The sequence below is a fragment of the Xenopus laevis genome, chromosome 3L (assembly GCF_017654675.1).
Source record: "Xenopus laevis strain J_2021 chromosome 3L, Xenopus_laevis_v10.1, whole genome shotgun sequence".
NCBI lineage: Eukaryota > Metazoa > Chordata > Amphibia > Anura > Pipidae > Xenopus > Xenopus laevis.
In genome coordinates this window covers 38,163,443-38,177,938 of record NC_054375.1, presented here as the reverse complement: position 1 = coordinate 38,177,938, position 14,496 = coordinate 38,163,443, and the positions used below count along the sequence as shown (strand labels likewise).

General features: G+C 37.9%; 1 protein-coding gene across 3 annotated transcripts in view; it reads right to left on the bottom strand.

The window, feature by feature from the left end:
* LOC108710905 (ankyrin repeat and KH domain-containing protein 1) overlaps positions 1-14,496 on the bottom strand; it is a 72,512-nt gene that overhangs the window by 19,632 nt on the left and 38,384 nt on the right. For 2 of the 3 annotated variants that reach the window (XM_018252109.2, XM_018252108.2), the window contains exons 16-25: positions 12,574-12,704; positions 12,377-12,488; positions 9,753-9,898; positions 9,521-9,663; positions 8,658-8,871; positions 8,290-8,465; positions 6,787-6,949; positions 2,702-2,797; positions 2,124-2,240; positions 117-282 (exon numbers count right to left, since the gene is read on the bottom strand). In XM_018252109.2, coding sequence (XP_018107598.1) covers positions 117-282; positions 2,124-2,240; positions 2,702-2,797; positions 6,787-6,949; positions 8,290-8,465; positions 8,658-8,871; positions 9,521-9,663; positions 9,753-9,898; positions 12,377-12,488; positions 12,574-12,704 — 1,464 coding nt within the window. Of the gene's footprint in view, positions 1-116; positions 283-2,123; positions 2,241-2,701; positions 2,798-6,786; positions 6,950-8,289; positions 8,466-8,657; positions 8,872-9,520; positions 9,664-9,752; positions 9,901-12,376; positions 12,489-12,573; positions 12,705-14,496 lie in introns of those variants that run through there. The other variant, XR_005966251.1, reaches the window with a different exon arrangement.

Here is a 14,496-nt window from a genome sequence, read left to right as displayed (position 1 = left end):
CAAAAACAGCCGGCACATAAAGGGTTAAATGAAAATTTATGGGAAATGGCAATGCTCTATAATTCAAAGCTTTCTGGATAATCAATCCAAAAACCTTTATTATTCATAATTTTTACCTTCTAAGTCATTGTCGTCATCATCTTGTAGATCAAATATCTCCAGCGTCTTACTATCTTCATCATCTCCCACTTTTTTCTTTTGCTCTTCCTTTTTCTTCTTTCTTTTCTCCTTTCTCTTTTCTCTTTTTGCTGCAAGAGCTTGTTTTTTGGTTTCTTCTCTTGACTTTTAAAAACAAAAGACAGAATAGTAAAAAAAAAACAACTAGTCTAAAATCTATTCATAATAATGCTTAGAGGCTACACACACTTAACAGAAAATGCTTTTTGCCAATATAACTTTGTATTGTGAGAAATAAGCAACATAACACTATAATGGATACTGTATACACTGTTGGCAGAAACCTAATGAAAATGCCATTTCCAGTTGCAGAATCCTTAAACATTGGATTATGTAAATAGTTCCAAGATATTTTACATATCTGAAAGATACCCATACTAAAGCCTTCAGGGCATATGCTACAGAATCACAGGAAATGGTGGTTTGCTAGGAAAATGGAACACTAGACAAACAGAAAACAATAGGTTAATTAGAAAAGAGCAATTATAAAATCATATTTAAATACCTACGTCTACTATAAAAAGGAAGCCCCCCCCTCATATGGCCTTTGTTATTTCTTGCATTCAAAGGAGGATTCAACCGTAATAAAAAAAATTTATCTTTCTTTAACAGAAAAATAAAATAAAAACAAAGATCTATGTCCCATTCTACTCCCTGGTTTGTAGAAATAAAAATCACCAGTCCACTGAGAAGCCTGCTGTATAACTATCAGTGATATGTAAGAAAAGAGAATAAGGCGAGGGCCACAACATATGGATCTCTGGCTACAGAGAAACGCAGGCCAAGAATCGCCTCCCCTGCTGCTTGGCACCAAAATGCGAGATTTTCCATTTCTCTTTGAAATCTAGGGTATTTTCTTGCACCCAAGCAAATGTAATGTTTCCGGGTGCAGGCAGCGCAGCAGAAGAGGAGCAGATTCTCGGCCTGCGTTTCTCCACAGTGTGTGACTCTAGCCTAAAGCTATTGCCGTCTCAGGATTGCATGCAACAGACAGACATGTCGATCACAAGAAAACCACAAATTTATATTAGGTGTAGTGCCAGTCAAATGGGGTTCTTTTTAACTTGTGTATTTCAACCTGCTAAAAACCACCCTTATCTTGATCCCAGTGTCGGACTGGGCCGGCGGGACACCGGGAAAAAAGCCGGTGGGTCCCAGGCTCTTGCGGGCCCAGCTGGCCCAGATCCGCTTCTCAGTGGTGCGACCCCTCTTTGTCAGGGGTCACGGTAAAAACAAAATTTAACATGGCACCGTGCGCATGCGCACTTATGCGCATACCCGGCACCGCGCGTATGCATACCCCCGGCACCGCGCGTATGCACCCCCCCGGAGGGGGACCCTCGGCCAGTAGCCCCGGTGGGCACCAAGCCCCCCAGTCTGATCCTGCTTGAGCCTAGGAAAATGATCACGGCTCTTTTTAGCCATCTGAAAAATGACCCTGTGTGATGTTGAACTAAAGGTGGCCATAGACGTAGAGATCCGCTCGTTTGGTCGGATCGTGGGACCGACGGGATTTTTTAACTGGACCGATGGAGATCTGGCATACTTTCAGCCAGATATCGATCGGGAAAGCCCGTAGGATGACCCCACACACGTGTCTGTGAGCAGCTTTTATCGGCCCATATATGGGGGCCTTTAGGCTACTTCAGTTTTAACGAGCAGTTCACAAGACATGCACAAAGTGTTAATGGATCTTTTGACCCTTGAATCAGGCGTGGGTCCTTCAGCATAGCACCTGATATCACAAAAGGTATATATTCAGGGGTGTAAACTCTCTGCTTCTGTTACTGATTTTTCTTATGGTAGACTGTTTTAAGACGGCATTAATAGGTAGAACAGAACAGTAGATACATTGGAAATAAAGGGTAAATGTACTAGACTGATTATGTTTGTTCACAATGCACAGTAAACATCACCCCCCAAGAAACACAAGAATATTTTTGCACCTTCTCTAAATCTAGCTCTTTAAGGAGGATGCTTGCATTCTTGTTTGCTTCTGCCGCTTGCTGGTCTTTTGCCTTAACAATTGTTTCCATACACTGATGGCATTTCTTCAAAAGGTCCTATAAAGAAAGACATGACAAATAAATGACTAGCATCAGATATATTGTCTCATAGATGTGATCCAACGGTCAAGGTGACAAATAAAAATACCTCAAGAAATACTGACGTGGTCTAAATTTATGGATATGATAGAGACTACGGTTATGACTCAATAATACAGTAAAGTGTTGATATATTCAATTTCTGTCTATAGAGCTAAAAGAGGAAATATTTTTATATAATGATAATGACCTTAGATGAGTCCACTACTAACTTCCACTTTGTTGATTAGGTACCCATTTGGAATCAAAAATACTATTTTTATACTTTTACAAGGGGTTTTTGAAACCTCAGAAAGTTACAAGCTGCACATTAAGTGTTGAACGTAAAAAAGTGATTTGCTAAAAACTTTTTATCTTGTATAATAAACTGCCCTTAAGGTTAATTAAAACATTTCATTTACTTGCATATAAAAACCCACCTTATCGGTTATAGTGGCAATGTATCGCATGCACTCAATATCAGATGGAAATTGGTTTACTTCTTTGACCAAAAACTGTATCACTTTTAAGTGACCCTGGAAAAAAAGCAGCAAGAAAATGATACAGAAAATAGACTTAATACATGACATGCAAATAAAATATGCAGTCTACATTTACGCGTTCGATATTAAAGGGGTTGTTCATATTCCAAGACTTTTTCACTTTCAGTTGTTTTCAGATAGTTCACCAAAAACTATTTTTCACTATACTATTTTTTGTGATAATTTTTTTTTTTTTTTTTTTAATACTGGTGTTAAGTTTCATTTTTCTCCTTTCTTTCTAAAGCAGCTTTTGGAGAGGGAGGAACCAATTATGTAAACTGTTCTAAATTGAAAGATTAATTGATTCATTTATTATCTTTGTCCCTACTGAGCAGAGTTTCTTCTGACTCTTACCAGGTTTCAAATGGGGGTCACTGACCCCATATAAAAAAAACAAGTGCTCTGTAAAACTTCAAATGTATTGTTATTGCTACTTTTGATTATTATGGCCCTCTCCTAATCATATTCCAGTTTCTCATTCAAATCAATGCACGGTTGCTAGAGTATTTTGGGCCCTTAGCAACCAGATTGTTGAAACTGAAAACTGTAGAGCTGATGAATAAAAAGCTAAATAACTCAAAAACCACAAATAATAAAAAATGAAAACCAATTGCAAATTGTCTCAGAATATCACTCTCTACATCAAACTAAGTTAGCTCAACACCTTTCATTACATTAGTTTATACGTTTCTTATCTTTGTCCCTGCTGAGCAGAATCCCTGAGTTTCATTAAAGGCAGCTGTTAGAATTGATACAATAGTTGCTAATATTCCACAGATGCTGCTGAGAAATGTATCAACTAATGTAGCAAATTACAACAGTTCAGACTCTGCACCCGGATCACTGGGCTGCCAGACTGAAACACCAGAGACAGGAACATTCAAACTAAATTTTGTACAAATGATCAAAAATAAAGAAGCACTAGAAAAAATTATTTAATTACTCTTTATTTCTGGTGAAAAGAACTGAACTGGAAAAAAAAAAAAAGTGTTTGGAAGGCAAACCACCCCTTAAAAACAGTACTAAGATCCAATAACCTTATAGAGGTATGGGACCTGTTATCCAGAATATAACTTAAATCTACTGGAAAAATAATTTCAACATTGATTATACCCTCTAATAATTAAATAAACAATTAATAATTAAACGCATGTACCAGATACTGTTGTATTATTACAGAGAAAAAGGAAATCATTTTAAAAAATGTTAGTTTTCTTAAAATTGAGAGATGGCCTTCGTTTAAAGGTGGCCATACACAGAGATCTGCTAGTTTGGCGATGTTGCCAAACGAGTGGATCTCTCCCCAAAATGCCCACCTTGAGGTGGGCAATATCGGGCTGATCCGATCGTGGGCCCTAGGGCCCAACGATCGGATCCTAACGAATAGCAATGGACGGTCGGATCGCGGGACCGCATCAACGAACAGATGCGGCCGCGATCCGACGGGATTTTTCGTCCCATCCGATCGAGATCTGCCTGACTTTCGGCCAGATCTCGATCGGTGAAGCCCGTCGGGGGGCCCCCATACACGGGCCAATAAGCTGCCGACACGGTCTGTCTGCATCTTTTATCTGCCCGTGTATGGCCACCTTAACCGAGTTTTCTGGATAAACAGGTTTCCAGATAACAAATCCCATTTCAGATAATGCTACAAAGGCATTCTTATCAACAGACAGTGATATAATTAACTTTGTGCCAGTGGCTAGCTACTAAGAAAGAGTTCATGGACAGAATCACATTAGCATCAATGCTATATGCTTAAGGCCATGGCCAGATGATGTATAACACTTGCCTTTCCAACTGAGGGCGGATTTTGGATCAAAGTACAAAACATTGCATTTCGGTGACGAAATACATTGCGTCTGGCTGCATCCAAACAGAAACAAGGCTTCCAGGTGCAGGCAGAGCAGGAGCAGAAGAGCAGCAATTCTCAGCCGGCAGAGAAACGCCGGTCGAGATCCGACATTGTTTGGCTATGGCCTTAAAGGAACAGTAACGTCAAAAAATAAAAGTGTTTTAAAGTAATGAAAATATAATGCAGTGTTGCCCTGCACTTGTAAAACTGCTGTGTTTGCTGCAGAAACACTACTATTGTTTATATAAATAAGCTGCTGTGTAGCAATGGGGGCAGCCATTCAAAAGAGAAAGGGCCCAGGTTACACAGCAGATAGCAAATAAGCTCTGTCTAATGGTGTTATCTGTTATCCATTAGTTAACCTGTGCCATATAGCCGTTTTTCAATTTCCGCCATTGCTCCACAGCAGCTTGTTTATTTTAACTATAGTGGTGTTTCTAAAGCAAACACATCAGTTTTACCAGTGCAGGGCAACAGTAGATGATATTTTCATTACTTTAAAACACTTACATTTTTTGGTCTCACTGTTCCTTTAATGTAGATGTCTTTTGTAGCAAAAATAAATGGATTGCTAAAAAAAATCACTAAATTTAGACTATGGAATCTATGATATAGGGATTGACTGAGGTCTTTTAGTCTTGCTTTAAAGTGATACTGACACAAATGTTTCTTTTAATCTACATTAAAAGTTACCTATAGGTCATGTTGATCGTTTTTCACTGATAGTTCTGCTTTTGTAAGTAATTGTTATTTGAAGTTCCTAAATCTGACCTGTTTTGCCAACCTGACTGTTCTTACTCAACCTGTCGGTTAGAGTTTCTAATGCTAACGGACTCCTGCTGCACAAATATGGCAGACCCCTCACAGAGGAACATGGGGGTAAGAAAGATAATGTAAAAGCATAAGGCAAATACTTTTATGGCAAAAAAATAAATAACCTTTTTTAATGTCTATCATAACATTATCTTTGAATGCTATTTTCTGGTGTCAGTATCTCTTTAAGGGATACGGTCATGGGAAAAAAATGTCTTTTTCAACACACAATAGTGCTGCTCCAGCAGAATTCCACACTGAAATCTGTTTCTCAAAAGAGCAAACTGATTTTTTTTATATTTAATTTTGAAATCTGACATGGGGCTAGACATATTGTCAGTTTCCCAGCTGCCCCCAGTCATGTGACTTGTGCTCAGATAAACTTCAGTCACTCTTTACTGCTGTACTGCAAATTGGAGTGATATCCCCCCACAGCAGCCTAACAACAGAACAATGGGAAGGTAATCAGCTCCCTGACACAAGATAACAGCTGCCTGGTAGATCTAAGAACAGCACTCAATAGTAAAGATCCAGGTCCTGAACACATTCAGTTACATTGAGTAGGAGAAATAACAGCCTGCCAGAAAGCAGTTCCATCCTAAAGTGCTGGCTCTTTCTGAAAGCACATGACCAGGCAAAATGAGCTGAGATGGTGCCTACACACCAATATTACAACTAAAAAAAATACACTTTTTGGTTCAGGAATGAAATTTTACATCCTAGAGTGTATTATTTGCAATTGAAACAGTGTAATTTAGAAATAAAAACAAAATCATAAAATTCATGACAGAATCCCTTTAAGTAAGCTTTAAGGTGGCCATACACAGGCAGATAAAAGCAGCCAACAGGCCCATGTATGGGGCCCTCCAACGGGCTTCCCCCGATATTTGGCTGAAAGTCTGCCACATGTCGATTGGGCAGGGGTAAAATTCCATTCGGATCCTGGACTGTATCGGTTTATTGATGCACTCCCATGAACTGACTGCCCGTACTCCGACCAACTACGATTGGATCAGTCCGATTATCGCCCACCTCTCTGTGTGTGGCCACCTTTATTCACCATCACCCTTTCTGTCATAACCCCCGTCAATAAACTGGAAAAAGGGGCTTTTCCTGTCAGACAGGATTGATGGGGAAGCCAACTAAACAGAGCTCCACATCCATGGAATTTCTAATTCCCTGTACACAGGGATATTAAACTATGCCAGGTTATATAAGTACATTAAGCACAACTAAGCAGGTCATTTTAAGGATAGAAAGATGTTCTCAGATAATGCCTGAAAACAGAAAGAAACATAAAATACTTGCTATATACCTTACGGAATGCAGACATCAGAGGGGTGATCTTTCTATTATCAGCCGCATCTACATCAGCCCCGGATTGTACAAGAAGCTGTACTACATCAAAATGACCGCCATTTGCAGCTAGCCAAAGAGGCGTGTTTCCTTTTTTATTTCGAACATCAATATGCGATCCCCTGGAAAACAGATGTTATTACAACGGTCAGAACACTTTTTTCACAAATTCTATAGGTACAGAAATTGCTTATTAAAAGTAAACTGCGGACAAATAATATCAGGACATATAGGAACTTAAAGAGTAATTGATTATACTATTAATGCAATCACCAAAAAAATGAAAGCATTTAGTACTTAAATGATAATGGAGTGTTTGCGTATTTGCTTCAGAAACTCTACTATAGTTTATATAAATACACTGCTGTGTAGCCATGGGGTTATTTATTCAGTCTGAAAAAGGAGAAAAGGTTTAAATTCCTGTGTAAGAATTTTACCCATTATATTCTATAAGGCTTATCTGCTATTTGACCTTTGCAATTAAGCCAATCAAGCCATATTTCAACTTGAATGGCAACCCCCATGGCTACACAACAGCTTATTTATAAAATATATGAACTAGAATAGTTTTTCTGGATCAACAATTAACTTCTCTTCACTTTTAAATGAACTTTTAGTATGATAAGAGAGTGATATCCTGAGACAATTTGCCATTGGTTTTAATTTTTTTAATTTTTTTATTATGTAAGTTTTTTGAGTTATTTAGCTTTTCATTAAGCAGCTCTCCAGTTTGCAATTTCAGCTGATTGCTATGGCCCAAATTAGCCTAGCAACCATGCAATGATTTGAATAAGAGACTGGAATTTGAATAGAAGGGGGCCTGAATAGCAAGTGAGCAATAGTAAAAATAACAGTAAATGTGTAGTCTTACATTGCATGTGTTTTAAGAAGGGGTCAGTGACCCCCATTTGAAAGCTGTAAAGAGTCACAATAAGAAATTCAAAACTATAAAAAATAAAGGGCAATTGAAAAATTGCTTATAATTAGCTTTTTTATAACATACTGAAAGTTAACGTAAAGGTGAACCACCCCTTTAACAGTTACAGATATATAAAAACATTGCTGTTTTAGACATTCAGCCATTGTTCCAGGAATATTTAAAACACCAAATAAGTGCTCACTCCCAAATCCTACTCAGTTGGACCTTCATGTTAGGATTCCAGGACTATTAAGATGAGATACTGTGCCCAAATCTTTCTCTGACCGACCTTCAGGCTTACTGATACTGTTCCAAGCCACCCATGAGGGGCCAAACCCACAGTACTGGAACCACTGCTCTAAAGTAAGGTAGGAAATAGGCCGTTCACACAATCATCATTTCCAGACCATAACAAGTGCAGTTAAAAAAAAAAAATCCTAATTCAATACTAACAAAGACAAAGTAATAAAGTGATAAAAAGGCATAGTCTGATGAAAGGTGTAATAAGATACTATATAGATACTATATTTGGCTTTTACATACCTACTGATTAGCAGTTCACAGAATTTGTAATGACCTTTGTCTGCGGCAATTGTTAAAGCCGTATCCCTTGATGAAGGCACTGGAGGTGCATTCACATCAGCTCCTTTGTCTAGAAGAACTCGTCCCACTTCTGCATAACCCCCTGAGGCTGCCTCCATTAGTGGTGTAAGTCCGGTCTACAAAAAAATTGCACATCGAAACAATTTTTTTCAATAAATCTAAAAGCAAAACATCAATATGTATTATCCCAATAACTATAATATCTTTTAACTATATTACTACATTATATGTGTGTGTGTGTGTGTGTGTCTGTGTAATTTAACCCATTACACTAAAATTATGTACCGTAATCACTTGATGTTACCTACCTTAGCTCTGTGTTCAACATTAGCTTTTCTATCTAAGAGGAGGCTCACTACTTCTGCTCTGCCCTGAAAGCAAGCCAAAGTAAGTGCAGTATTACGATTTGTTTCAATCTGAGCATTGATGTCAGAACCCATATCAAGAAGCAGCTTAACGGCAGGGACGTGTCCATTCATTGCAGCCAGCATCAAAGGAGAAATCCCAAGCTTACTGCCGGTTCTGTAAACAAAAAAAATGAGAGTTTAAGGTTACTGAACCTTAAAATATATATATATATATATATATATATATATATATATATATATATATATATATATATATATATATATATATATATATTTATTCAGGTATGGGACCAGTTATCCAGAATGTTTGGAACATGGGGCATTCCAGATAAGGGATCTTTCAGTATTTTAAGTCTGCTTAAAAAAATTAAGCATTAAATAGAGCCAATAGGCTGGTTTTGCTTCCAATAAGGATTAATTATATCTTAGTTTGGATCAATTACAAGGTACTGTTTTATTATTAAAGAGAAAAAGGAAATCATTTTTATTTATTAAATTTTTTTGATTAAAATGGAGTCTATGGGAGATGGCCTTTCCATAATTTGGAGCTTTCTGTATAACAGATCCCATACCTGTATCATACATAACCATCCCTGTAAATGGTTGGATGGCCAAAGTTTGTACTGCCACCTTTTTATACAACATGTATAGAGCTGTAGAACCCTAAATTGCTTAGCCCACTACCTGTAATGGTAAAGGAAGGTATGGTCGTAAAAATGTATGCATCATATTTAGGGTGATCTGTTATGTCAACTTTTCCCTCAGAGTGAAACACACAGCCGAATACAAAGACGTTGCCTTACCTTGAGTTAATTTCTGCACCAGCATTAAGAAGAATTTTAATAATATTGACATATCCACCAGACGCAGCCAAGCTGAGTGGGGTATAGTCTGAAACATTTCTGTGCTCTTTGTTAGCACCCCGAGCCAATAGCAGCTCAACCACCTGTATAAAACATATAAATAGTTTAAGGATGGTACAAATACATGAACAGTTTTCAAGTTTATTTTTGGCAACGCGGTGGACAGACATACCTCTTGACGCCCACCAGAGCATGCAAGCGAGAGAGGAGTATCCTTAGTACGTTCTGACTGTGCTTCAATGTCTGCTCCTTTATCCAACAGAATCTCTACAACTCCAACATGTCCAGCAGTAGCAGCCAAAATAAGGGGCGTGAAACCTGACCCAAAGTTATAAAAGAAAAAACGATTTATTCATGTCATGTAAAAAAGAAAGTACACCTCAGATAATATATATATTATTTTTTCACAATAATAAAAAAGTAAGTACACCTCAGATAATATATATATTATTTTTGCACATTGATCTATCAGTATTTGATCTTCATTCAAACTCTTTATCACAAATTTTAGGTAAAATTGATTTTGCAATCTCTTATTAAAAAAAAAAATAAAAAAATTTAAGATGTTTTTGCCATTTCTTTCTGTGAGAAAAAGAGAGTGCATGGTATTACTCAAACTCTGCCAGTCTCTGACATTAAGGGGCACATTTATCAAGGGTCGAATTTCGAATTCATGTGAGTTTTTTTTAAACTCCCATAAATTCTAAATTTGACTGGTCGAAATCTATTGATAAAATGGTATTTTTTAAACTCTGACTAAACGAACCGGAAAACTTGAATCAAATTCAATTCGAGTTTTTTCTCAGTCAAAAACTTGAATGTCAAGGAGGCTGCAAACATCTACAAATTGATCCCTGCACCTCTCCCATCGACTTAAACAGTAATTCGGCAGGTTTTAGGTGGCAAATAGTCGAATTGGAATTCTTAAAGGGCCAGAGTATGATAAATCTCAAAAATCAAATTCAATTTTTTTAAAAAAAACTTGAATCTAATTTGGATAACTCCCTAGTCAAATTTGACAGCTTTGTCTATGAAAATTCTAATTCAAATATTCAGTTCAACTCTTGATAAATCTGCCCATAAGTGGCAGATATTTCTTGGCACTCCTCTATGCAGATTTTTTTTTTTCAGCTTTGCAATGTTTAAGTGGTTTCTTGCATGCACAGGCTGTTTCACAGGAACTCAATGGGATTTAGAGAAGAGCTATAACTTAGCCAGTCCAGAACAGTCTGTTTTCTTGGTGGATTTACTGGAATGTTTAGGGTCATTGTCATATTGCTATGTCCACTTTTGACTGAGCTTCAATCTTCTGACATTATCTCAAGCACCCTCTGGTACAATGAAGAATCCATAGTGGATTACGTGATGGTGAGCTGCTCAGGCCATGATGCAGCAAACAGAACCAAACCAGTTGGTATTAAGGTGGGGTATTTGACTATAGTACCAGAAAACATGTTTGGTGAAAACTAAATTAAATATCTTTGCCCCCTCTACCCACGTTTATTGTTCCAGAGGTCATGTTCTCTACCTAGGAGTTCACTTTAGTCTTGCTCTGATGTTCTGTCTGGACAGCAAAGGTTTCATCCTGGCACAGCTCCCATGATGATTTCATTTTTGTGGTCTCTTTCTAATGGCAGACACAGGCACTTTGTATCAGAAATGGTGAGAACTACCTGTAGTCCCATGATGAAATTCTCGGTTTCTTAAACACTCCTTTTAGCATCGTGTGTTCTGTCCTCATACTGAACTTGCTGACAGGGCCTGGCCAAATAGGCACTTGTAGTTTAACTTATGGACAGTAAAATGATTGATATCAAATTGTTTGGTGCAATGCCTGAGGCTTAAATAAACCAGGCGCCTATAAAATCCGCTCTAATGATATTCTAATCATTGCATCGGATCTGGCGCTTTTGATTCTAGGTATTTTAGTAGTGTTAAAGGAAGAAAAGGCTAAAATTGAAGAATGCTTTATCAGAAAGGTCTATATAAATACACCAGTAAACTCTCAAAGTAATGCTGCGCCGAGTCCTCTGTCAAAAATAAACACCACATTTCTTTACTTCTATTGTGAACATATGGACTTCTATATAAGACTTCCTGTTTTCAGCATAAACCTCCAGGCTTGAGCATGCTCAGTTTGTGCCTCTCTCCCTCCTGTAATCTGAGCCCAGAGCTATGAGTGAGCAGAGAAAGACTCAGGCAAGAAGTGATGTCACACACCAAGCTAATATGGCAGCTGCTATCCTAAACAAACAGAGAGAGCTTCTAGAGCTGTTCATTCGGTATGGTAAAGCATTCTGCAGAATAAATATAGTGTTATAGCTTGCTAATCTATTGCCAATAAACTGCTTCGGTAGCTTCCCTTCTCCTTTAAACTGAGGTGCACTTTCTTTTTCCAAATGCACAATTTGTATTTACGTTTGTATCACCTCTATCAATATTGTTGAAATGAAGATCAAACATCTGTATGTTGAAAATTTACAATGAGGTGTACTTACTTATTCACAAGACTGTGAATACACAAAGGAGAAGCACAGAACCACAGGTCATTTAAATAACTATTTAGGTAAATAAATTATTTTAAAACTAGTTTAAAATTGGGTAGTGGCATAATGGAGAGCTGAAACTTGGCAAAAACTCAAACTCTAAGCCAGACATTTATTAGAGACAACAAGAGGGCATTAAGCCTGTGTTTGACATCAGAAAGGATTACAGCAAAATGCAAATAAGAACACATGCCATAAGTAAAATATTAGATGGTACAAAAATAAAATCATAATATATTATTCTGCATACCTTTTTTGTCTCTGTGTTCAACATTAGCAGAACGTGTAATCAACACAGACACTAACTCTTCATGACCTCCAGCACATCCAAGGGTTAATGCTGTATCATGATTACTTTCAGTCTGCATTAAGAAAGAAAACAGGTTAAAATTGGGTGTGAAATCAATACCTTTGAAGTTTGAAGGTGAAATGACCAATAATACTTACGTGTGCGTCAATATCTATTGAGGGGAAAGTAGAGAGCAATGATTGTGGTGTTGGAGTCGACTGAAGACTTAGTGAAGATGCAGTGGGAAGGGAGGATTCGTCAGGTAAAGAAGGCACTCTACTACTCACAGCTGTAAAATATATGAAATATACAAAAAAAATCAACTTACAGTTAATGCTTCAAATAAATAAAAAAATGCATATTCGGTCTAAGAGATATATAAAGGAAGTACTCAATTTATTTAATAAAGCAACTTGTAAAAGTTACAAGTAAATGTGCTTGTCATGGTCAATGTTGATCTGGTGTTTTACTTGCAATTCATTAGATGCATAGTGCATATGTAAAAATCTAATGTACAGGGATATTTAGCTTTAAGTTAAAGGGGTTCACTTTCCAACACTTTTTTCAGTTCAGCTGTTAGATTACCAAGAATAAAATACTTTTTACAATAACTTTCAATTTCCTATTTGTGACCGTTTCTTCTGAATACTGAAGTTTAAAGTTTCATTTTTCACCTTTTTAGGTCTTTCTAAAGCAGCAGGGGGGGGGGGACTCTCTAAACTGTTCTACATTGATACATTTGTTATCTTTGTCCCTGCTGAGCAGAATCTCTGGGCTTAATTAAAGGCAGCTGTTATAATCGATACAATAGTTGCAAATATTCCACAGATGCTGCCGAGAAATGTATCAACTAATGTAGCAATGTAACAATTGTTAGTCAAATGTAACAAATCTGAATTTTCACCTGGATCACCGAGATGCCAGACTGACCACCAGAGACCGTTACATTGAAATTTATACTCCAATTTTGGGATAAATGGTAAAAAAAAAAGAAAATGGAAAGCAATTGGGAAAAAAAGTCTTTATTTCTGGTGAACAATCTCAAAACAACTGAAGGCAAACAACCCCTTTATTAACAAAGCAGCTAAGCATCAGTGTATCAGGTCATGGTAAATCTCTTAACATTTATCGTCAGATAGTCATAGTTTAGATTGATTCTCCCCTTCCTGTTTAGTACACTGTATTAGAAAAAGGGTCTCCTGACCCAGGCACTGTCCTAACATGCCGGATCCTCTCCCACCTTAAAGGAGAAATCAACCTGTTCTGAAAAAAAACCCTACCTCCCACCCTAGGTAGACCTCTCTTCCTCGTCCCCCAAGGCTAACTAAACCCCCCCCCCCGGGAGATGCCCCATACTCCATACTTACCCCTCTCCGCAGATTCTTCCAGCGAAGTTCCACGCGTCCATCTTCTGTGTCTCTGGTAAGTTGACTGCAAGATTGGCAATTTCTGTGCAATTCCACGCTTGCGCTGTTGCGTAAACCGGCAAACTGCTCCAACTGCGCATGTGCAGAAATACCGATCTCGCAGTCAGCTTACCGAGGACACAGAAGATGGACGCGTGGAACTTCGCTGGAAGAATCTACGGCGAGGGGTAAGTATGGAGTATCTCCCCGGGGGGGGGGTAGTTACCCAGGGGGGAGGAGGGAGGTCTACCTGGGGTGGGGGTTGGGGTTTTTTTTCCAGAACAGGTTGATTTCTCCTTTAAGCTTTTAGACCAAAATCCATTTTTAAAGACAACTGTTAAAAAAATATGTCAACAGCAGCAATGATCCAGGACTTCAAACTTGTCACAGGGGGTCACCATCTTGGAAAGTGTCTGTGACGCTCAGTGGGCTCTGAGGAGCTGTTGAAAAGCTAAGCTTAGGGGCCGTCGCAAATTATCAAGCAGAAAATGAGGTTGGCCTGTAATATAAGCTGATGCTACAGGGCTGATTATTAAATTCTGATACTAGTTGCACTGGTTTCTGTGCTGTCATGTAGTAATTATCTGTATTAATTACTAATCAGCCTTATATTGTGACATTTCTATTCTATGTGTACTGTATAATGTGAGTCAGTCCCTAAGATCAGTAATGGAC